The sequence below is a fragment of the Sinocyclocheilus grahami genome, unplaced genomic scaffold, assembly GCF_001515645.1.
Source record: "Sinocyclocheilus grahami isolate Dianchi unplaced genomic scaffold, SAMN03320097.WGS_v1.1 scaffold55.1, whole genome shotgun sequence".
Classification (NCBI taxonomy): domain Eukaryota; kingdom Metazoa; phylum Chordata; class Actinopteri; order Cypriniformes; family Cyprinidae; genus Sinocyclocheilus; species Sinocyclocheilus grahami.
Genome location: NW_015505234.1, coordinates 4,561,918 through 4,585,084, shown reverse-complemented (window position 1 = coordinate 4,585,084; position 23,167 = coordinate 4,561,918). Strand labels below are relative to the sequence as shown.

Below are 23,167 nucleotides of genomic sequence, written 5' to 3'. Positions count from 1 at the left end.
ACTTAAACGACAACACTAAACTGCACACATACAGGTACCCCGACACAGACACATTCAGAACTCCAAAGAACTCTAAAGAAAGCAAAGCACTTCAGATGAGGACCAGATGTCTCGCTTAATACAAGCGGTCATGACACACTTCCATCTGTTTTGGAAGAACATTCTCTACAGGAACTCCAGCAAAATGTTGTCCAGGTGTGCTGACCCTGTCTGTCATCATAACTTTATATGCTGTTGAAATGACCAGCATATGTTGTTCACTTTAAACATTCAGGCCACTGAAAGGCTGTGCTTGTAGTGAGTGTGTGCGATTACGGGCCTGCTAACTGGGGTGATGGGGGGGGAGAATGTGTGTCACTGGAAGCTGGTGAGATGAGAATCCGTTTGATGTCAGTGTTTTAGTGAGATCTCCAGCTGTGCCAGTGCCCCCAGCCTGTCCCTAATTCAAAGAGAATGCATGCCTACTGTTGCTGACACTTAATACCAGGGATTATATACTGCCCTCTCATTGGTGTAGAGTGGATATCATTTCAGTGTGGCGCTACTGGAGGAGAAAAAAACAAAAAAAACAAGGGCATCACAAAAAAATAAATATATTAAGTAAGTAAGAATCTGGTAATGAATTCTTTTATTAAAAATAGGACATTACCCAAAGTTCCTTTGATACACTATAGTGTACTGTATAGCGTAACTACTTGCAACTTTTATATCAACGCAAAGTGATAAACAACAGCCAGACAGGGTCAGAGGTGAAAATGCTCCAGTGACAGCCATCCACTAAAAGTATTGACAGTTCACTGAACTAATTTATGGCAATGCTGTATGTTTGGAGTCCTGAGCAGAACAAAGCGCACCCCGCAGGACAAATGGAATCAATCTGGTTCACTGGCATCTGGTAATGATTCTGAACTGGGCAGAAGGGTGAAGGTGGATAGGTGGCTGTGTTTTGGGGTAAAGACTTTGCATTAGACTTTACTAGACTGATACAAAACGAAACGTTATATAGTCTGTCTCTATAGACTCTATATAGTTTCTGTCTCTAAATTTCTTATCACTGCAAGTGTGCTTATATCAATGTTGGGGGTAACGCATTACAAGTAACGCAAGTTCCCTAATCAGATTACTTTCCCTAAGTAACTAGTAAAGTAATGCATTACTTTTAAATTTACCACGAAATATCTGAATTACTTTTTTAAATAAGTAACTCAAATTGCTTTGTTTTCCCATTTATTCACTGACAGCTCTCAGAGAGAAAGTGGGAGTGAGGTGCAGAGGCAGAGGCACTTCCTTCATCCTGAGGCTTATTAATTTCTCTTTCGGTGTGAAAGGGCCTTTACAGTTGCCAAGAATATAACTTTGGGTTTTTTTGTTATTAAAAAACAAATAAGCAAACCCAGCTCAGCCCAGGTGAAAGTAATGTAATGCATTACTTACCATAAAAAGCAACCAAGTAACGCAATTAGTTACTTTTTATGGAGTAGAGCAATATTGTAATGCATTACTTTTAAAAGTAACTCTCCCCAACACTGGCTGATATAACCAGCTGCTAAAAGTTATGCAGGATAAAAAAAAAGTTAATGCCACCTACACTATTCTTTAATGTTATTCAGGGCCAAAAAAATAAATAAAAATATATGTGGCATAAGGAAACATACATTTTAGAAAATAGTTAAAACCTTCGAATGCCCAATTTGAACTTTAAAAGGGTAAGAAAATACATTATTGTATTTTTTTATGTATTTTTGTAAATGTAATACAAAATGCATTTTTATAATACATATATGGCATAACATTTTTGTGTAACAAAAAAACTATTTATGTACAGTATATATTGAAAAAAAAAATATTTATCTAAAAAATTGATATTGGACAGGATCATTGCCCTGATTAAGCCTGTCTAACCAGCACAGACCAGTATTATAGTTCATTAACTGATGTGTAAAATAAACTTTTCCATCATAATTTCTCTCCCACACTAAGTAGATATTTAAAACCAAAGATTTTTATGTCTGTCTGGTCTCTAGGTACTGTAGTTCCTGTGCAAGTACTGTAACCTTTTAAATTTTTGTAGCCAATAGCAACTGGTCCCTTTGTCTACTGTAGCTGGTTGGCGCTAATACACACAAACCCACGCACAATTACACGGGATGTAAAGATCCAGTGCATTCAGCACTTGTGTATATATGGTGCAATTTACAAGACAGATACAAACGAGTAATTCAGCTCTAGGCCGAAAGCTGTGCCTGACCCCACATCCTTTAACCGTGTTGATGAAGACTAGATTTGTTTGGCCTTGTCTGGTCCCTGCAGGCAGTAACTAGAGGATTTTAATGGAACAGGAAGGATTCGGTTTCAGAGATTCAATAGCAGCCAGCTAGAAGCAGAATTAAACTATGACTCTCAAGCCATTTCCTAGTTATCAGACCAAACTCAAAGTGACCTTTCTGATGTAATCATAAGAAAGTAAACTAGAGCTGCATGATTAATCCAAATGAAATTGAAATGTAGTCCACAAAGTCACAAAGGCTGTGAATTAATTAAATAAATATATGTGCTTCGTGTTTCAGACTAAAGTGCGACACTGTGTTTACATGTGAACAACTCATTATCTTCCAATGTTTGAAACGTCTCAGAGCATCTTGATTTGCAGTAAATGCTGCTCCACACAAACTCCATCTCGAGTTTGGGTGGTTTTAACATAGAAATGCAACATGTGCCAACCATATACCTACACTTGTAATGAGAAGCACTTATCAAAAGAGAAGCTAAGATAAATATAATTTTTCTATTATATTTGTAATTTTGAATTAACATTTGTATTATAATTTTACAGCTGAAATTATTATTACAATATTTTTATTAAATACTCACTTTGTATTTAACATTTTTATTTTTATTTTTTTTAGTAGTAGTAGCAGCAGTGGCAGTAATTATTATTATTATTTTATAACCACACTGATTTATAATCACAAAAATTTGGCCAAATCATACAGCCCTTCAAACAAGCACAGCAAACCTGGATTGTTTTTTATCCCATTTTAAATCAAAATTGCAATTTAGCAGAAAAATCTCATTTTCTTCTCCAAATCATGCAGCCCCACTTCCAACTTCCTTCCAAAGGCGTATACATGGATGAAATTGTGCAATTTGACTATGCAAATTTTTATTATAGTCACCCGAAAGTCAACAACCTTCTGCAACCCAAAAACTGTTGATCATGCGATCTCAACATTTTAAATGTACCTCTCGTGTTGGTTGCCATGTCTGCCACCTTCTGAAAAGCATCAAGAACCGCTGCAGCCGCCAACACTGTGGTTCTGTGAGGGAGTATTTAGCAAAACATTTATAGTTATCAGCGCCAGTGCTGATTAGAAACAGTGACAGGACTGCTGAAAATCAATCTGATTCGCATCTTGAGAATGCAGATTAAGACCCTGTCTTGAATGATGCGCTTGACATGAACTTGAAGTGAATTTGACGCAGTGAAATCCATGAGACCTGAGGGTGTCTCATTTGTTATTTTATGATTCAGAAGAGTGCTCGTCCAGCCTTTTGTCGATCCCATACTGATGCAGACTATTACCCAACAGCCTATGCAGCAAAATGTAGACTGCACAGGTAGACCGCATGGGTTGAGGGTGACATTTGGAACAAGGCCTAAGGCGAGTATCAATATCTCCGAAATGATGAAAGAAATAACTAATAAAAGATTTCTTAAGTGTTAAATTACCTTAGCTGGGAGTGCAGTTTCGTGGCCTTTGCAATGAAGTCTTCCCAAACTGGGTATGAGTACTACAGGAATGAAAAAAGACATGAGAGTTAGTAGTAAGGACTTAAACTACAACACTAAACTGCACACATACAGGTACCCCGACACAGACACATTCAGAACTCCAAAGAACTCTAAAGAAAGCAAAGCACTTCAGATGAGGACCAGATGTCTCGCTTAATACAAGCGGTCATGACACACTTCCATCTGTTTTGGAAGAACATTCTCTACAGGAACTCCAGCAAAATGTTGTCCAGGTGTGCTGACCCTGTCTGTCATCATAACTTTATATGCTGTTGAAATGACCAGCATATGTTGTTCCCCAACTTAGGATTCTGGTGTCTTCACAACAGGCGTCTTCACTCCAAACTTGCACGGCTTACTTTCTTCTTTGAAATGTAAATTAACACATTTTGAAAATGTCTAAGTGTTTTTTGTCCATTCAATCGGCACCAGCTAATGGCACCAAAACTGTTTGGTTACCAACATTCTTCATAATATCTAAGAAATACAACATGAGGGTGGGTAAATTTCATTTTTGGGTGAACTATCCCTTTAAGTAGTTTAACCAGTATTACTTCCTTGGTCAAGTAGAACCTTTGTAAACAACAGTAAAATCTTAAAAGAATTTTCATTCTGAAATAATGATTTATTATCACACCCAAGATGCATATTTTATACAAAACAACTGAAAAACTGATCATCATAGGCTTTCACACTGGATCAATTCAAGAGAAAGTCTGTCTTTAATAAACTGAAATTTCTAGGGACATCAAAAAATATATATTTTTTTAAATTGTGCTGACAGCTCTTGTTAAGAAACTGGAGAGGTTGGAATAAGGTTGTTGTTGCATGGTCTCTGATGACCATGAACAAATGATCTTTCATTCAGAGGTTAAGACATTTATCTGTTTGAAAATCCTTTGTCTCTATACACATCCTGTCTGTCATCATAACTTTATATGCTGTTGAAATGACCAGCATATGTTGTTTCCCAACTTAGGATTCTGGTGTCTTCACAACAGGCGTCTTCACTCCAAACTTGCACGGCTTACTTTCTTCTTTGAAACGTAAATTAACACATTTTGAAAATGTCTAAGTGTTTTTTGTCCATTCAATCGGCACCAGCTAATGGGCACCAAAACTGTTTGGTTACCAACATTCTTCATAATATCTAAGAAATACAACATGAGGGTGGGTAAATTTCATTTTTGGGTGAACTATCCCTTTAAGTAGTTTAACCAGTATTACTTCCTTGGTCAAGTAGAACCTTTGTAAACAACAGTAAAATCTTAAAAGAATTTTCATTCTGAAATAATGATTTATTATCACACCCAAGATGCATATTTTATACAAAACAACTGAAAAACTGATCATCATAGGCTTTCACACTGGATCAATTCAAGAGAAAGTCTGTCTTTAATAAACTGAAATTTCTAGGGACATCAAAAAATATATATTTTTTTAATTGTGCTGACAGCTCTTGTTAAGAAACTGGAGAGGTTGGAATAAGGTTGTTGTTGCATGGTCTCTGATGACCATGAACAAATGATCTTTCATTCAGAGGTTAAGACATTTATCTGTTTGAAAATCCTTTGTCTCTATACACATTTGTGTAAAAAAAAAGGTAAAAAAAAGCTGAATAAGTGCATTCTGGCATCAGGTTTGCTGACACAACCACTAAATAGGGAGACACAAGGCATATGGTCAAAAACCTAAGATACCTACAGTAAACAAAAGTTTATTATTATTTCATAAATAAATAAATAAATGCAAGGGAGTCTGATTTATTTTGTTTGTTGATGCTGGAATCTAGATTAAGCAGTTGTGCTGCTTAATATTTTCATGCAAACTGTTAAACACCAGAAAAACATTGAAAACAACAACATTTACTTAATGTAAAAGTCTTTACTGTAATTTTTGATCAATTTAAAGTGTCCTTGCTGGATAAAAGTATTATTTAAAAAGAAAAAAAGAAAAAATATAATAAATAAATAAATCTTGCTGACCCCAAACTTATGAACGATACTGTACACAAACCATACAATAAGAAAAATGAACTCATCTCAACAGTCAAAGCCTGGTATCTTTAAAACCCACAGGTGGTTAATTCGCTTTCAAGTAACAAGGACAAGAAGGACACGAGGAGATTGAGACTGAAACAGATGAACAAAGAAGGTTGTTGCAGGTTAAGAATAGTCTATAGATGCAGAGATCAGTTCACTTATTGGCCGTAACCGACAACAGCTTAATTGAATAATATCTGATCATTTTTATAGACAGAATACTGTAGAGTATATTGTTATACCTGTTTTACCTTTTCATTTTAGATAAACAAAAACATATTTCCATCATCACAGTTTTAAACATTTAATAAATATGATCTGCTTTAAAATATACTGCAATATTGTAATGAAATATTTAGAAATGAACTGATATTCAGTCATTTCAGAATCAAATCAAGAGATTGTGAGTAGAATCAGAACGTATTGAATCAATATTACTGCTAAACATTAAAATATCATTAAATGTCCTGCTTTTTGATGGTGAGAGAAAAAAACTTTTTGGTAGGCCTGCATGATAAATCGAAATGGAATCGAGATTGCGATTCGACAGAAGCTGCGATTGTCAAGCGCATCTTTCAGTGAAGCACGGTTCTGTGATCAGCAGTAAATCTCCATCCAAAGGCCAGGGGGCGCTCTCGTGCTGAAACTCCAAATACGCCTCGCAGAAGAAACCGAGAAAATGCCTATCGCTGCAGCTGAATAAACAGAAGATTCAACTGCTTTCATTGATTCAACGTGACTAATAAACACACGACTACGGCAAACACTGCTTAAATACATTGTGCTGACAGCTCTTGTTAAGAAACTGGAGAGGTTGGAATAAGGTTGTTGTTGCATGGTCTCTGATGACCATGAACAAATGATCTTTCATTCAGAGGTTAAGACATTTATCTGTTTGAAAATCCTTTGTCTCTATACACATTTGTGTAAAAAAAAAAAAAGGTAAAAAAAAGCTGAATAAGTGCATTCTGGCATCAGGTTTGCTGACACAACCACTAAATAGGGAGACACAAGGCATAGGGTCAAAAACCTAAGATACCTACAGTAAACAAAAGTTTATTATTATTTCATAAATAAATAAATAAATGCAAGGGAGTCTGATTTTGTTTGTTGATGCTGGAATCTAGATTAAGCAGTTGTGCTGCTTAATATTTTCATGCAAACTGTTAAACACCAGAAAAACATTGAAAACAACAACAACATTTACTTAATGTAAAAGTCTTTACTGTAATTTTTGATCAATTTAAAGTGTCCTTGCTGGATAAAAGTATTATTTAAAAAGAAAAAAAGAAAAAATATAATAAATAAATAAATCTTGCTGACCCCAAACTTATGAACGATACTGTACACAAACCATACAATAAGAAAAATGAACTCATCTCAACAGTCAAAGCCTGGAGTCTGTGATTTTTTTGCGTAGCTTGTCAGTGAACTACGGCTATGTGTAGTAAATTCTGCTCCATCTGAAAGCATGTGATGATGATTTCCTGCTGATTACAGAACCGGCATTACTATCAAAATGTGCATGACAATCGCATTCGATTAATCGTGCAGCCCTACTTTCTGGTATTATGATTGGAATCAGTGACAAAGCAAAGATTAGACTTTGAAGAAAAGACCAACTTTGTGTTTATTTCCATGCTAGTTTGTGGCAGTAGTGCAGTCCTTGTGTGGCCAATAAACACATTCAACAAGATGACAAAAAGCCCTAACATTTCAACTCAAGAATGAAACTGTGACCTTAAAGATGTTATTTGTATGGTCAATTTGTCATATCAGCCCTTGAGTTTATCTGTAGTCATAAAGGCTTTCACAGTTAAAAGCTCGCAAACACCAAAACATTTGAACATGCTGAAAAATAAATTCAAAAAGTTATTAAAGTTTGTACAGACAGGAACTTTAATGCTGAATGATGAAAAAAAAAGAAAAAAAGATATATACATTAACTGTTTTAAACTGATGAATATAATTATTATTTATTATTTCATTTAATATTCTTATTTTATTCTTAAAGTGAAAGCAGCATATTTTTGCTGTGTTTTATTTCACATTATGCTAACAAAAACAGCTGTTCTAAACCTTTGGCTATGGCTTTTATAGATCTTGGTCTGCCAAGTGAAATCACAGAGTAGAGTAATTCTACAATATGCAAATTTTTTGAAGAGGAGTTTGACCGACCTACTCGCATCATCTCTGACATTACGACACTCTCTGGCTGCACCCTCTTTACGAGTGCTGATATATACTGTGTGTCAAATGTTGTCAGGGTTGGACCTGAGCCAAGTCTGGAGCCGTTCACAATATATGAACTCCAGATCTGGCATCTGGCCACTGAACTTCACTCAAACGCCAACTTTCAGCAATAACATTCACTATTGGAGCCACATGAGAACATGGAAACCATTTATGGAACAGTATGTGCAACCACAGGTTTCTGCTCCAGCAACGCAACAGGCTGGAAAGTGCTCCAAAAAAAAATCGCAAATAGCTAGGAAAAACAGATCATATCTGAGAGATGGCCATGAGAGGTTTAAATGTTACAGGAGAACAGATTAAATGTAACTTATTTACACAAATGTGCAAAGACCTTGGATCTTTCAACAACAACAACATCCTTCATCCTTAATATTTAACAACATATTTTTGTATGTTTTTCATGACATTACACATTTCATATAATATCATATTGGATTCAGGCTTGCTTTCATTGACTATAACTACACATATTTCTTCTTAAATATATGTGGGTAAAGAAAATGCAAAGTAAGGAAATATATAAATAATAATAAATGTTGAAAAGTGAATATTTACATGCTGTGTAATATTATATAGTAAGGCTATACTGGACAAAACAGTTACTGTGATATTTAAATCAATCAGATTTGCATAGTTAGAATGACTTTCACTATTTAAATGAACAAACCTTCTCATCTGTCAAAAATAAACGTCACTATTACAACTTATGCTTTCCTAAATGTATGAATACCAATATTTTACATACTGTATTCTATACAAAAAGCTATATAAAAGCTGTATTTCATTCTTTACTTCACTGAAAATCACAACAGGGCTTTGAGCAAATGAGAGGTTAGTTGAGCTCCACATTTAAGCTCACTCTGATGCATTTCTATCTCTTTATGAGCCATGTATAATCCCTGCACATTAACATCGCTTTCAAAATCATCAATACGAGGGTCAACCTCAGAGACGTTCTGATTGGAGTCCAAAATAGAGGTAAATGTCTTTTGCTCATTGGACAACTTATAGCTAGGCAGACTTTTAGTGCACCATTTTCAAATTTGTAAATGTCAAGTAAAATTAATTAGGTTAAAATGTGATTATATGGTTGTTGTAAAAATGAAACTACACATGAGCCTCTCTATGAAATAACAGATGGCAGGGCTAGTGAATATAGTACAAGACTTGACTATCAAAATATAATTTTATATTTCTGTTCAAGCCTGGAAAAGTGGGTGGTGCCCATGCTTCATATAAAAACCCTATATTTTGGATAAAAAATCATTTCTGAAGAATTCTGAACATTTCTAAGCTACTAACTAGATCTATAATCAGTGAAAAACATATTTTCTCTTTCTCTTTACTCTATCTTGTACGTATTAGTTGTATGTTTATCTCAAATAAAATGCACAGGAAATATACTTTAATATATAACAACCAATTCTCATTTCAAAACAAAGCCCTCCATGCTGAGACCCACATGTCATTAATCACAGCATCAGTGGTGCAGGCAGCTGGACCCCTGATCAAAACAAAGGCAGTAAAACACAACCATCTTTTTTGCTAAATATCTGCATCAATAAAACAGTACTGGTACCTTCATATCGTTGACGATCGCCTGAAACAATCCACCCAGAGCGCCGCACTCCTTCTCCACACTCTCCATCATGTCACACCAAGCTCTTGATTGTTATACTCTCAATGAATGAACAAAATAGATGAAATGTTCTGATCCAAATAAGCTGATTTCGTCTTCAGGGATTAAAATGAAAGGGGTCCATCACATTCTAATACAGACCTCTTGTTGCTTCGGATGCAAATGTGAGCAACATGCAGCAGATGTCGGCAAAAGGAAACAACAACTGAGGCTGTCGAGTGGCTCTGCGCCTGTTATCCAGGGAATGATGGCTGGGGTCAAAATATCTGATTCTCCCCTCCCAACCCCCGGCTTAGGATACAGAAGACGATTTGAGTATCATACTAACAATATGTGCTGTCAGATCCGCGTGGACGAGAGGTTTCAGCTTAAACAGTGCCGCTGTTACAGCGATTTTTGGATGAAATACGGAATCGACTGATACAGCGAGAGACGGACGTGATATTCGATCCTCCAGGTTGGTGGGCGGGATCATAGGGCCTGGGGGCGAGGCTTGCGGGTAGACATATGGCAGGTTGGTGCGTGTACAGGGAGAGGACAATTGAATGGTGGACCTTTAAAGTAGCTTTAACGTGTCTTTGTGTGGCAGGGACAAAGTTAACAGCACAGCTGCCACTGCAGGCCATTAAATGGACAGTGCACATTTTTTAACCCTTTAACAGTCACGACAAGAAATATATTTAAAAATATATAACAAATAATTTACATAGTGATTTAACAGCACCTTGCACTTTTTGAAATTCTAATTTAATAATAATAATATTAGCCTAATAATAATAATAAGCTTTTGCAAGTCGCTTAAACGTGGTTAAATGTGCCTGCTAAATGCATACGTGTAATGTAAATTGACCACTTTTTTAACCATTTTTATGCCATTTTAATCAACCTTTTATTTAAATAGTCCTGTGTTTCACGTAAATAGTCCCACATAAATAAATAAATATTAAATTTAGTCTCTCAGTTAATATGCTACAAAAACGGCATGAATAATAATTATACAAAATTAGAATTTTTTTAAAATATGTTTTAAATATATAATAGGCCTATTATCAAGGTATACTGGCCACCCAATTTTCATACTGTTTAATTAATAATATAAGGATGTTGGGCTGTTATTCCGAATATTGCTAAACTTTATTGAAGTCATAACTTGCACATTAAGCTTTAATTTATGCGCTGGTGTAATTCAGAGATAAATTATGACTCTAATATCTTGGGTGTGGGAACTTATAGGAAACTTTAAAAGCTAACTGAAAAACATGAAACACGAAAACATGAAAAACTCCTCTTTATAATCAGCAAAATGCACTTAATTTCAAATGGTTTAGAAATGTTCTAAGCAGAGAAAGCAGCACATTTATCAATTCTAATCAAAATTCAGTGAACTGTGATCTAACTGTATTGAGTAAAGTGTGTGTTCTAAACCTTGACCTTGCTGCCGAACACTGTCCCTTGAGAGCTAAATGAGCAAAGAGGCCACAATGATTCATTCCATCCCTCTCTTGCACAGCGTGTCATATATCCATTTGCTTTTTCCCTGTCATCTACACAAGCATATCTCCTACATACTGTTGCCATATGCAGGTATATGGCTATTTGACCATAAAATTCTGATTTAACTTCAATCGATATGTAAGTATATCGTTGTGTAACCTTGCGGTTGAGAAATAGGAGTAGAGGTCCCATATCAAATAAACACTTTCTGACTTTGAGCCAATGTTTTCCATCAGTTTCTACAAAAGCACTTAATACAGGATACAAAAGCTATAGCTTACAATTAGCATGACCACAGAATGCAGCGGGATATGATCGCAGCATAACTGGTTTACAAAATTTTAAAAATACATTTCCAAAATATTACTTTAATTTAAAATATGATAAGATTTTCCTGTTTATTCTTTATTATAGTAACTAGCAAGTAACTAGATATGTTATTTATACAGTGTTGTTATATTATATTGTTTAAATCATCTTTCTTATTACATTTTAAGGTTATAGACATACAGACAGACAGACAGACAGACAGATAGATAGATAGATAGATAGATAGATAGATAGATAGATAGATAGATAGATAGATAGATAGATAGATAGGTGGTAGAATAAAAGTATTACTTTCTTTAAAAAGTATGTGTATATAGCCTGTGTATATAGCCTAAAATTAACAACAATCCCCAAATACAAAAGACACACACACACACAAATAAATAAATAAAACAACAACCAGCAACAGTGCTTGGCAAAGCAAATACACCAAGGTCCTACATAGTTCAGACAGGAACAGAGCAACTAAGGAGAAACAAAGCCCACCTTCATCCTCAACCAGAGCACTCTGTAAAAGCACCAGAGACCACAGGGGCCCAGAGGGAAACTACAATGGTTCAACCAGGGCCTTTGGTTGAAATACCAGAGACTGTGGTGCATAGGAGAGAAGCAGAAGTGGAGCAGGTGCCTGAAACAGCAAGAACAGAGAGAGCATATACTGAAAAAGAGAGAGAGCCTCCAAGAAGACAAGTGAAGCCACCAAAGTGGCTTAGAGACTATGTAGTTCATTGAGCTAAGCATTATAAAGAAAAGAAAAGAAAAAAAGTGTTCTTTTATTCTAGACTGTTCTAATATGTTTGTTCACTTGTTCTCAGGAAATATGGTTACAGAGATGTTTAACAGTTAATGTTGCCCCTGAGGAGGGGAGATGTAGTAGATGTCCCAAAAGGGGACCCGTAGAAAAAGGGGTGGGCATGCGACCAGGAAGTTAAGTAAAGAGTCTGGCGCATCAAGCTGTGTGTGTGTCGTTGATTACTATTACAGCATCAATGTAATCTAAAACTGAATGTCAGCAATAACAAAGTATTCTCCTGACAAAAGAACAAATGTCTGGTGAACCATTGAAAAGTTGTTTTGATATACACTTAATTTATGAGCCAACTGCATATAACTGACCACAGTGAAACCGCAACCACAATTTCCTGGAGTACCGCTAAAGAAATCTAAAAGTCCCCCAGAACTTTTCTAAAGCAGGGGGATGTTGTTGCATTCTTCTTACATCACTGGAACATTCTGTTCTTTAAAACAGCTGAATTCTTCCAAAAAGATCAAATCAAGGAGCCACCTCTGACCTTCACAGTATTTAGGCAGCTGTAAACCTTATAACTTTGACAGGTTTTGTCGAGCCATAATGGGAGCTGGATATTTTTCAGTCAAGTGCAACCTTTACGTACATGATGACTCTCTCTAGGGCCTTTTGGATGATACCACACATACAATCCTTTAGAGAACACTTACGGATGAAAAAGACGGCACAGAGAGCATATTCTGCATAACTTTTTTCTGAAAACAGTCCTGATGCACTATAATCTACGATATGAGCACTCTTACCCTTTCTTTATTATTCTTCATCAACAGAATTATGATGTGGAATGAAAACAATACGAACTTCTTAAGATCATGCACATATGTTTTGGGTTTGTTTTTATGAGCATGGTGATACTTAAAATACCATTCTAACCATAGTCTGTCTGCTGACTGGAGGAGAACCAGCTGTGGTACCGTCACGTTCATTCCTCCCGGCCCCTCGCTGTCCCTACAGAGTCGATGGGTTGCAGGGATTCCGGGTCCTTGATCCACACTGGGGCCTTTACTGAGAACATTTGAGCCGGTGGAATTTCCTCTCGCGCAGCCTGCTAAGCCAAAGGATTCCTCAAGATCAGCTAAACAGGGAGGAGGCACGTGCATCTCCCTGTGCTTGTGAAAGAGACAGAGAGAAAGTAAACAGTAAAATATGCAGAGAGCATGAAGCAGGAGAATAAGATATTGTATTGCACAGTGCAACCAAGACTGCTTATGAGATTATTAAATGTAGAAATGTTAAATGTAAAAATAAGATTTTCTTTTCTAATTAATTAAATAAATTAAGACCTTTATTCAGTAGAATGCATTAAACTGATTAAAAGTGACAATGTTCATAATGTTACAATAGATTTTGTATTTAAATCCATGTTTTAAACTGTATTAACAGGTACATATAGCTGTTAATAATAACACAATATAAATGTACATAAATGAAAATGATTGCATGTCATTCTTCTTTTTTCATCTATTGAAAACATGCCATCTAGATTATTTTATCTAGATTTTTATTGTTTTGTAGTTCTGGCATTTAAACATTTTGAATCTACAAACCCAATTCCAAAAAAGTTGGGACACTGTACAAATTGTGAGTAAATAAGGAATGGAATAATTTACAAATCTCATAAACTTATATTTTATTCACAATAGAATATAGATAACATATCAAATGTTGAAAGTGAGACATTTTGAAATATCATGCCAAATATTGGCTCATTTTGGATTTCATGAGAGCTCCTGAATAAAATATTGAAATTTGAATTAACTTCCACATCATTGCATTCTGTTTTTATTCACAATTTGTACAGTGTCCCAACTTTTTTGGAATCGGGTTTGTACTTGCCAAGAGCAAATACATATATTGGTATATATAAATATTGATACAGTACCATTCAAACCGTTCATGCCATTGGGGCTAGTACGTTAGTTTTTTTGTAACTAATACTTTTGTTCAGCAAGGATGCAAAATATTTGACAAATTGACAGTAAAAAAAAAACATTTGTAATGTTACAAAATATTTCTATTTCAAATAAATGCTGTGCTGTTTTTCTATTCATCAAAGAATCCTTAACCCCCAGCCCAAAAATAAATAAAATAAATAAAATATATAATCATAATCATACAAATGATGCCCTTCACTGGAACAGATATGGAGGAATTTAGCATTACAGTCATGGCCAAAAGTTTTGGCAGTGACATAAATATGTGTTTTGCAAAGTTTGCTGCTTCAGTATTTGTAGATTATTCTTCCACATGTTTCTATGGTATACTGAAAAACAATAAGCATATAAGTTTTAAAGGCTTTTATTGGCAAAAAATATGAGTCAATATCAGTGTTGACCCTTGTTCTTCATAACCTCTGCAATTCGCTCTGGCATGCTGGATATTAGCTTCTGGGCCAAATCCTGACTGATGGTGATCCATTCTTGCCTTATTAGTTCTCGGTTTTTGCTTCTCAAGATGTTAATGGAATCATGTGGATTATTGTGATGCTTTTATCAGCTGTTTGGACTCTTATTATGATGGCACCTATTCACTACAGGTGATGTAACAAGTGATGTAATGCTAAACTTCTACATATCTACATGTTGGATGGCCTGACTGTAAGAAAATTTTCAGCGAATATTAATTTTTGTGAGAACTATTCCTTTAAAACCTTCTGCATAAACTTTCGTGTTTGATTTAACAGTACATACATCTTGAAACTGCTTTAAACTTCAGTGACTTTTTACAAACACCTTTGTGGTATTCAGTTCTGCACTGTGCAGCCACTTTTTCACAGAAAGATATTTGAGTCAACAAATCAGAGAAGTACTTTAAATAAACCAGTGAGAGAAGAAACTTTGCTGGCTTTGCTTGCCATCTTCCTCTCTTCCTCTTTTATTGTGTGTCATTACATCTGGCTGTATGTAATGTACATACATCATACAAATGTATTTTCCCCCTACTTCTACATCCCTGTATACTTTATTATATTTAAGAATTATAACCGTGAAATGTTATTAAAGAAAGTGCACAGTAAGTGTAGATGTTGCCCTCTGCTGGATTTCATAAGAAATTGTCCCGATTTCCATTGCCTTCCAAACAAGTTAAAGTGACATGGAAATGCATTCGAATACACTGAAATATAGTTAAAAACAACAACTGAAGATAAGAATTAGAAACACCACAAGCAGAAAATGTATCAAATTATCTTTTAATCATTCTACTTTACTTTTTCTGTAAACCTGATTTAAAAATATAACAAAAATTTAATGTGATTTTTCTGGATTCTGCATTTGTGACTGTGGCCAGATTGGCAAAATGTTTTAAAATGTAAAATTAATACTTTTGCAGACACTGAAGTATTTGGCTGTGGGATTCGGCAAAAACCTGAAAATAGTTTTTTTTCTATTTCAGGACTAAACGTAAACATATAAAACATGCACACAATTATAATGCAGCATTTCAGTGAAATTATCTCCAGTGTAATTATGTGTCAGCATTAATGCTGGCTAGTGATGTGATTTGCTTGAGAAAATACTACTAATAAAAAATAAAGGTACTTTACATACTTGCAAAAATGTATTGTAAAATCTTCAGCTCACTCAGAATGGTGCTGGTCTGCCAATAGTTCAGTTGTGCCTAGTTGAACTGTGCCAAACACTAGCAAACAACAGGATGATAAGCTAAAAATAAACAGCACACTCACTCAAAAAAATAGTTCAGAGTCTGTATATGACAAATGGTACAGGTACAATGAAAATGTAAAGCCTTGATCATGTAAAATAATCATCTCAGAGAGCCGTCTCTTTGGATTCTGCCACCACTGGTGCCGGATGGAAGGTCAGAATTTCAGTGAAGGTGAGTTCTGGGGTCAAAGAGGGAATAGAAGGAACAGAGGTGGACAGAAAAATAGACAAAAAAGGGAAACCGGTTATTTCTTAACTCTTCAGAATAAACTTTCCCATACATAAGAGTAAAATACTAACTAAGGTTGTATCTTCATTGTACCCAATGGATCCTCTGCAGTGAATGGGTGCCGTCAGGATGTGTCCAAACAGCTGATAAAAACATCACAGTAATCCAAAAGTAATCCACTCCAGTCAATCGATTAATGTCTTGTGAAGTGAAAAGCTGTCAATAAGGCATTTTAACTTTAAACTGTCACTTCTGGACAAAAGACAAATCCATAATATTCCATACAAGTCCAAAAAGTCCATCACCTGTTGTCCTCACATCAAAATCCATCAACATATTTGTTTATTGACATAACTGTTTTTGCTTGTAAACAGTGATTGATCTGTGCATATTTTTTTCCTGATTCAGATGACTTTTCACTGGAGAAAGCAATATTATGGACAGAGGACTAAAACAGAACAGAAGTTAAAAATGTCTTGATGGATTTGTTTATTACAAGCATGCAGCTTTTCACTTCACTTGATGTGAATTGATGGACTGGAGTCATGTGCATTACTTGTGGATTATTGTGATGTTTTTATCAGCTGTTTGAACTCTCATTCTGACGGCACCCATTCACTGCAGCAGATCCATTGTTGAGCAAGGGATGAAATGCTAAATTTGCTCCCAAATCTGTTCCAATGAGAAAACAAACTCATCTACATATTGGATGACCTGGGGTGAGTAAAATTTTAACTACTGAACTAATGAGACATGTTATAACTGGTTGCCTATCCATTACACCATTTCGGTGAATTTAAAGTCACTCATATAAAGGTTTTAAGCTTATGTGTAGAACAACCCCAAACTTACTTTTCCATTGCTCCAATGACTGCTCAGCCTCATCCAGTGAATGGTCATACGGTGGGGCCTCTGTCTCCTCCTCTGGTTCACGAAAATCTGAGAAGAAAGGAAGAGCCAGTCCCTCTGCTGCTGTTATTCTACTTTCAGGGTCCAGGAGCAACATGCTTTCTAACACATGAATCGCTGAAAAGGAGATCAACACACAGTCAATGACAAACAATTATGTGACATTCATACTTGTTTTCATCAAATACATTCATGTAAGATGCTTGGATCAAGTAGTAATGTATTCCTTGGGAAACTAACTCATGAAAGTCATGTGTTGTCAAAAGTTGCTTTGAATAAATCATCTGCCAAATGCATACATGTAAATGAAGTTGATAAAAAGCTATGAACATTTTATGTACGTCATCAAGATTTTAGGTTAAAATTTTTATGAATGTTAATAGTTTAACACAATGTTTTCACCTCTTTTCTTCACAAGTTCATTTAAATTAAATATTATTCACAAGTTCAACAAATATTCAATGTAATCTCAATTAATTTGATGTCATTAAATTGCATGCATTTTAAATGAAATATATAATATATGATAACAAAAATTTGAAAAATACACACTCATTCTCTTTTTGCATTGAGCAAGAGAGAAAACAATCTTACCTTGTGGGTTAACATATGGTAACAATGTCCGAAGATCTTTCTTTTTAAGTTTTGGTAACTTTGCTATGTAGTTTCTAGCCTACAAAAAAAAAATCATGTGGTTTAGATTTTCACATCTCACAATATATCTGGTGAGAGGTCTGCAAACTAGTCTAAGTATGAAAATATGATTGAAACACACATCTTCAGACTGTAGTTTGGCTGTGAACTCTTTTGCGGGCGTCCCTGTAATCTTCATGATCTCCATCAGCTGATCCAGGTCTGGTGGAAAATGGTCAAGGATTCAAATATACTGGGGATGAGATTTAGGGAAATAGTCACCACATCAGAAATACAATATTCTCCTAAATTTGCGCATAAAATCCACAGCTTTCCTGCGAGGAAGGATACGGTCATTTCCTTTGAACAGTGGTTTCCCTAGCAGCATCTCTGCCATGATGCAGCCGACTGACCAGATGTCCACTGATGGGAAACATTTAATCAAACACAAACATATCTCTGTATTATCATCAGTTTAAAAAGCAATAGTGCGTTATTTCATTAATCCAGAATATTCTATTGCCTTTATGAGAGCAATAAAATAGGCTAACACTGATCTTTATTTAGTATTAACATATGATTTTAATCACAGTATGGATAGTGTTTCACAATACAGTACAGAGCAACCTCAGTTAATGCTCAAAAAATGCATGCAACCAGTAAATTCTAATAAATAAATACATAAAGATATATAAAGATTAGTGCACGCAACATGGAACTAACCAGTCTGTGTGTAATGCATCCAGCTAAGAATGACCTCAGGCGCTCTGTACCAACGTGTCACAACATAGCCCGTCATTTCACTGTCTGCTTGCCGAGCTAGACCAAAATCCAGGATCTGTAATATAAGACACAAGGCTTTATCTCGACAAGAGGCACACAGCATGAATACGCAAATACCACTTCATGGTAAGATACCTTAAGCTCACACTCCTCATTTATTGCCAGATTGCCTGGTTTGAGATCCTGCAGGTTTTAACAGATGAAGTCAGAGGTTTTGCAGTGAGAAATACATGTGTGCATATGTATTTATGATTAAAACAACCTTACGCACCCTGTGAATGATTCCAGCAGCATGGATATACTGGGAACACAAAGAGATTTATGGCAATATATTTGAGAGAGCAAGTATTTATTACTAAAAACTTACAATACTCACTTTGAGTCCTCTCAATATTTGGTAGACAAGATACTGGACCCTGTCCTCTGATAGTCTCTCCATTTTCATTAACTTTCCTAGATCTGTACCCATGAAAGGCATGACCAAGTAACTGTGCAAAGGATAGGGAGAATCAGATGATGACCATGCATCCAAGAATCACTATACACATCCAAAACAATCACAGCTAGACCAAATGGTCAAAGCACCTGTAAAATACTCACAAGTCATGGAATCTGTCTAGAGAAAGGTCTGCAGTGAAAACATCCATGAGCCCAATAACCTGTACGGGTTCAACCAGAGAAAGTGGTTATTAAATACAGCACAGCATGAAGCCTGCAAATCTGTTCAAATATGACAGGCAGATGAGAAACCCTCATCATGGAGTGTCGATCTTTGGCGTCCTACATTATCATGCTTCATGTGTTTGAGCAGCCTGAGCTCCCGATAAGCTCTTTTGGCAAACAGGTCAGACTGGAAGGGACGATGGAGTTTCTTGATGGCCACCTTTGCCCCTGTCCTCCGGTCAAATGCATAGCTGAGGAGTAAATTACCAGTTGTAAATGCTACATGCATTTCAAACTAGAGTACAGAAATATAAATGTTATTGCCATTGAACTATCATATAGCTATTATGTAAACCAAAGTATTATCAATTTTAATGTTTCAAACAAACAAACAAAAAACTAAGAAGTAATCAAATCTTGACTAGTACATTTTTCAATGAAACTACTAACTATTATTTAGATACTAGAACTGATTCCAGTAGTGGCTAGTGTCTATTTAATCTATCCCACAAGTTAAAACTAGTGTTTACGACAACTAGAATAGACACTAGAAACTATTTTAATAGCTACAAGTAAAACTGTAATAGGTTCGAGCAACTGGAAAACATACTACAGAATTCATAAATTAATAAATATCTGAAACACATTCCCACAATGCCAATTAAATTAGTTACCAGTAAAAATGAAATTACTTGTCACTAACTAGGGTAGTGACGAAGGAATAAATACTATTATGTACATGAATTTTGAACTAAATATAGTAGAATTTAGGACAAAAGAAGCTATTGCTATGTCAAAAGAAACTAAGAGAAGTAGTAATGTGTTTTTTAAAGATACATATGTATATTTGTGTTTTTAAGAGATATATTTTAATCTAAATGAAGGATTGGTCTGAGGACGAGTGGTTTTAGTGATAGTAAATGGTAATAGCCTATAATTTCATAGTTAAAGGTGCAGTGCATAATATTTAGGAGGATCTATTGACAGAAATGCAATATAATATACATAACTATGTTTTCAGAGGTGTATAAAGCCCTTACACAATGAACCGTTATGTTTTTATTAACTTAGAATGAGCAATTTATATCTACATACACCGCGGGTCCCCTTCATAGACTGTAAAAAAAGATGGACGACGCGTCTCCTATTCCTTCCACGATAGAAAAGTGAAGCCAAAGCATCTCAGTATGGCTGCTGCCATCTTGAGTAAATGACGTCATTTGGAGCCCGAGTCTGCGCAGTAGTGTCGTGAGGTAGAGCTGCGGTATCAAACTCCCGCCCAAACTCCCACAGACCCAATCAACCATAACGACACGCCCCGTTTTCATAGCATCAAATTACTAGCTAAAATCAAACCTATCACAAAAACGAACAATTGAACATATATCAGCGTGAAAACAACAACCTTTAATGACCAAAACTATCTTTTGGAAAATTGTATTGGAAGAGTAATTTATTTTTTTATTTTGACTCAAGTCCCATTCGTTTACATGGAGAGGGCGGGGTTTATGACCTGTACTGCAGCCAGCCACCAGGGGGAGATCAAAGAGCCTGCAGCTTCACTTTTCAGGACGTGTGAGGCACACCAGGTCCCCTTACATGGGCCCTGTCCCAAATGGCACCCTAAACCCCAGCGGTCTTCCTCTGAGTCCGCACTTTCGTGACGTAATGCCGCTTTGACTGTCGGGTAGAAGTATGCTGCGGAGCTCGCCCCAGTGCGGGCTCGGCAGAAGTGCGGATCGAGGGCACATAACGGCCGCAAGAGGTGGTGCTCGCGAGCACCCTTCTGAACACTAAAATGACAAATGGGACACCCTACGGTCTCGTGGACTTAACAGACATGCGCACACGGCGGCCATTGTAAGTCTGTAAGACCACAAGTGCACATGAAGTGTTCCATTTGGGACAGGGCCTTGGAAGTCGCAAAGGACCAACAGAGCACGTTTCGTCACTATGTTGTTCTTGCGAATAAAACACTGACACAATGATGAAGAAGTAACAATAATATTCGCAATAACATTGTTTTATTGAATAATTAAGTAAATATAATTCCTTAATTTACCTTTGTAAAGAAACCTCATTGCTGGCTACCAGTGACGGCGCTACACTGGGGCTAGGGGGGGCTATAGCGCCGTCAGAATTTTGAATAGCCCCGGTTTACTCTGACGTCATCAATATCATTTATTTTCTTAGCACCCCCACATATTGGTCTAGCCTCCCCTTAGCACCGGTAGAGAAATAATTCTGGCGCTGTGCCTGCTGGCTACTCTCTGCTGTCTCAAACTACGACATCTTAAGGCTGATTTATACTTCTGCGTCTGACCTACGCCGTAGGCTATGTGTCAGTTTTCATTTATACTTCTGCGTCGTTGTCCGCATCAACGTGCAGTACACATGCAAACCGCTAGTCCGCAGTGTCCACGGGCATGTTGCTGGTGTAACCCGCAGTACCACGGCAAAAGTCGAAGAAGAAGCGGCTTGTAGGAGAAGCTATCAAATCATTAAATCATTATTTAAAACTACAAAAAGGAGACAACAACGGAACAGGAGATGATGGCATTCTTTCAATCTGCACAAGGACTTGTACCACGGCAGATCAACATTGTTTGTTGCGGACAACTACTGATGTATAATGCTATGTAGTATAATAAATGATAAGACACTCGTTCTTTGCTTTGTTTTATTTTATATAAGAAGGTGTAACATTAAAATATATTAAAGTGCACATAAACACACACAAAACTCGAGTACATATGGAGGGAGGGGTTCTTGCAGACCAATCACAGTGCTTGCGGTCTGCGTAGAATTGACGCGCTGTTAGATTTTTAGAGAGGTGCAGGTCAGGCTGCGGCGTATGGGTGTGCGTCTATGCGTAAGCTAAGGCGTAGGTTCGACGCAGAAGTATAAATTGGGCTTTAGTCCTGTATCGGCCGCCATAGCTTCTCTGGTGGGGTGAGCCGTAGACATAATAAATACAACTAAGTGAACCGAACATGTCACCTAACGGGCACCGTACGCTACAATTTACACACTGCACCTTTAAGTTGTGGGACTTGTCTTAATAGTGATATTACTCTGGGATATTCCTCTGGGCCTTTTAAATCAAATATGGAAAGGTGAGGACATGCAATAAACCAGCATCACCTGACCACAGTATTCGTCAACAGCTGCCATCTTATAATTATTAACCTCATATGCAACGAGCTGTACACAACGTAGTTTTGCAGGCACTGGATTTCTCATTTGGAACTCTCATTTTCTGTCTTTGTTTATCTTGAATATCTTCAAGTGAGAAAACATACGCAGGCTACTCTCAAACATACCGTACAACTGAATATCTCAAGCCACTTCTGGGCATCTTAATCATAAAGTGATGTTTCACTTGTGCTTGACTACCTCCTTACACATCATTTGTTTTGAATAGACGCCAGATACATGGATCTGCTACAGTGACAATGCATTACGTGTTTTTCAAATGTAAAGCACGAATCTTTCCAGGAAGTACAGAAAATGAGAGTAGCACTCACCATACTGTACCATATGCCCCCGTCCCCACCTGTTTCATATCTCTGTATCTCTCCGGAACCTCCCAACAGGTTTTATTCACCTCCTGACGATAATAGCCAGGTCTTGATCGGCCTGACATATTGGTGAAAAATATGTGCTACCTCGAGACCCGCAGCTGTGATTTCCAGGTTAACCTGAACACTGATAATAGAAATCTACCTGTGCGTGCCCGCGCAACCGCTCCCTCTCCGGCGTGGCAGTGTGTATGGCAAGCTGTATTAACATAAAGCTATTGTGTAAACCAAATACCTATTTTAATGTTACTATACTTTAAAAATACATGAGTAAGTAACCAAATAGCGACCAGTATATTTCCCAGGGTCACTAACTACTCTAAATAACTATGATTCAAGTAG

General features: G+C 36.4%; 2 protein-coding genes across 6 annotated transcripts in view; both read right to left on the bottom strand.

Annotated features, from left to right (window-relative positions):
- LOC107583838 (MTSS1-like protein) overlaps positions 1-10,194 on the bottom strand; it is a 31,469-nt gene extending 21,275 nt beyond the window's left edge. For 4 of the 5 annotated variants that reach the window (XM_016270182.1, XM_016270183.1, XM_016270185.1 and 1 more), the window contains exons 1-3: positions 9,671-10,194; positions 3,731-3,792; positions 3,244-3,317 (exon numbers count right to left, since the gene is read on the bottom strand). In XM_016270182.1, coding sequence (XP_016125668.1) covers positions 3,244-3,317; positions 3,731-3,792; positions 9,671-9,742 — 208 coding nt within the window. In that variant the 5' untranslated portion in view covers positions 9,743-10,194. The remainder of the gene's footprint in view (positions 1-3,243; positions 3,318-3,730; positions 3,793-9,670) is intronic. The other variant, XM_016270186.1, reaches the window with a different exon arrangement.
- Positions 10,195-15,738: 5,544 nt separating this feature from the next.
- On the bottom strand, positions 15,739-23,118 carry LOC107583837 (mitogen-activated protein kinase 12-like). Its single transcript, XM_016270181.1, has 12 exons — positions 22,772-23,118; positions 19,366-19,495; positions 19,182-19,240; positions 18,958-19,069; positions 18,853-18,882; positions 18,717-18,764; positions 18,522-18,636; positions 18,150-18,221; positions 17,941-18,020; positions 17,760-17,838; positions 17,109-17,282; positions 15,739-16,206 (listed from the first exon to the last, which is right to left on the bottom strand). The coding sequence occupies exons 1-12, from the start codon at positions 22,888-22,890 to the stop codon at positions 16,133-16,135; spliced, it is 1,092 nt and encodes a 363-aa protein (XP_016125667.1). The 5' UTR covers positions 22,891-23,118; the 3' UTR covers positions 15,739-16,132.
- Positions 23,119-23,167: the final 49 nt, after the last annotated feature.